The 518-nt window shown below is 37.5% G+C and overlaps 1 protein-coding gene across 3 annotated transcripts in view; it reads right to left on the bottom strand.

Moving 5' to 3' along the window:
• Nucleotides 1-518, bottom strand: part of LOC119589235 (sodium- and chloride-dependent glycine transporter 1-like) — a 63016-nt gene that overhangs the window by 7747 nt on the left and 54751 nt on the right. For all 3 annotated transcript variants that reach the window (XM_037937839.1, XM_037937840.1, XM_037937838.1), the window contains exons 7-8: nucleotides 340-474; nucleotides 44-147 (exon numbers count right to left, since the gene is read on the bottom strand). In XM_037937839.1, the coding sequence (XP_037793767.1) occupies nucleotides 44-147; nucleotides 340-474 (239 nt within the window). The remainder of the gene's footprint in view (nucleotides 1-43; nucleotides 148-339; nucleotides 475-518) is intronic.

Below are 518 nucleotides of genomic sequence, written 5' to 3'. Positions count from 1 at the left end.
CGTATACAACTCTATGAGCTTGGATACATGAAACACTATTTACCTGTAACAGTTATTGTTGAATTTGTTGTACGACGCAAGGGTGATCAGGCCGCCCCAGCAGGGAGATAAACTGAAGAAGATCTGGATCGCAGCATCACCCCAAACCTATTATAAAAAAAAAGGATATTAAATGTAGTGCTATTACTTTTATGCCATAACAAAAAATATATATATATCCCTATCCAAAAATGTAAATATCAAACTAGTTTTTGCGTGAAACTCCCGTCTTTCTCGATTCTGTAAATAGTCCACAGTCAAAGTGACATAACTGAGGAAAATATGAGAAGAAAAACTTACTGATGGTTTCCGAATCTTGTCCCATTTTGGCGTAAGATAGAATCTAATACCATCCATATATCCCGGAAGAGTGGCTGCTCTCACCAGAAGTACAATGAGGATAAGATAAGGGAAAGTTGCTGTGAAGTAGACGGCCTGCGAAGTTGAAAGGAAAGTATCATAGAATGTATATGATACAG

The sequence above is a fragment of the Penaeus monodon genome, chromosome 25 (assembly GCF_015228065.2).
Source record: "Penaeus monodon isolate SGIC_2016 chromosome 25, NSTDA_Pmon_1, whole genome shotgun sequence".
Classification (NCBI taxonomy): Eukaryota; Metazoa; Arthropoda; class Malacostraca; order Decapoda; family Penaeidae; genus Penaeus; species Penaeus monodon.
Note: the sequence above shows the minus strand (reverse complement) of the source record. Positions and strands in the feature narration are given on the sequence as shown.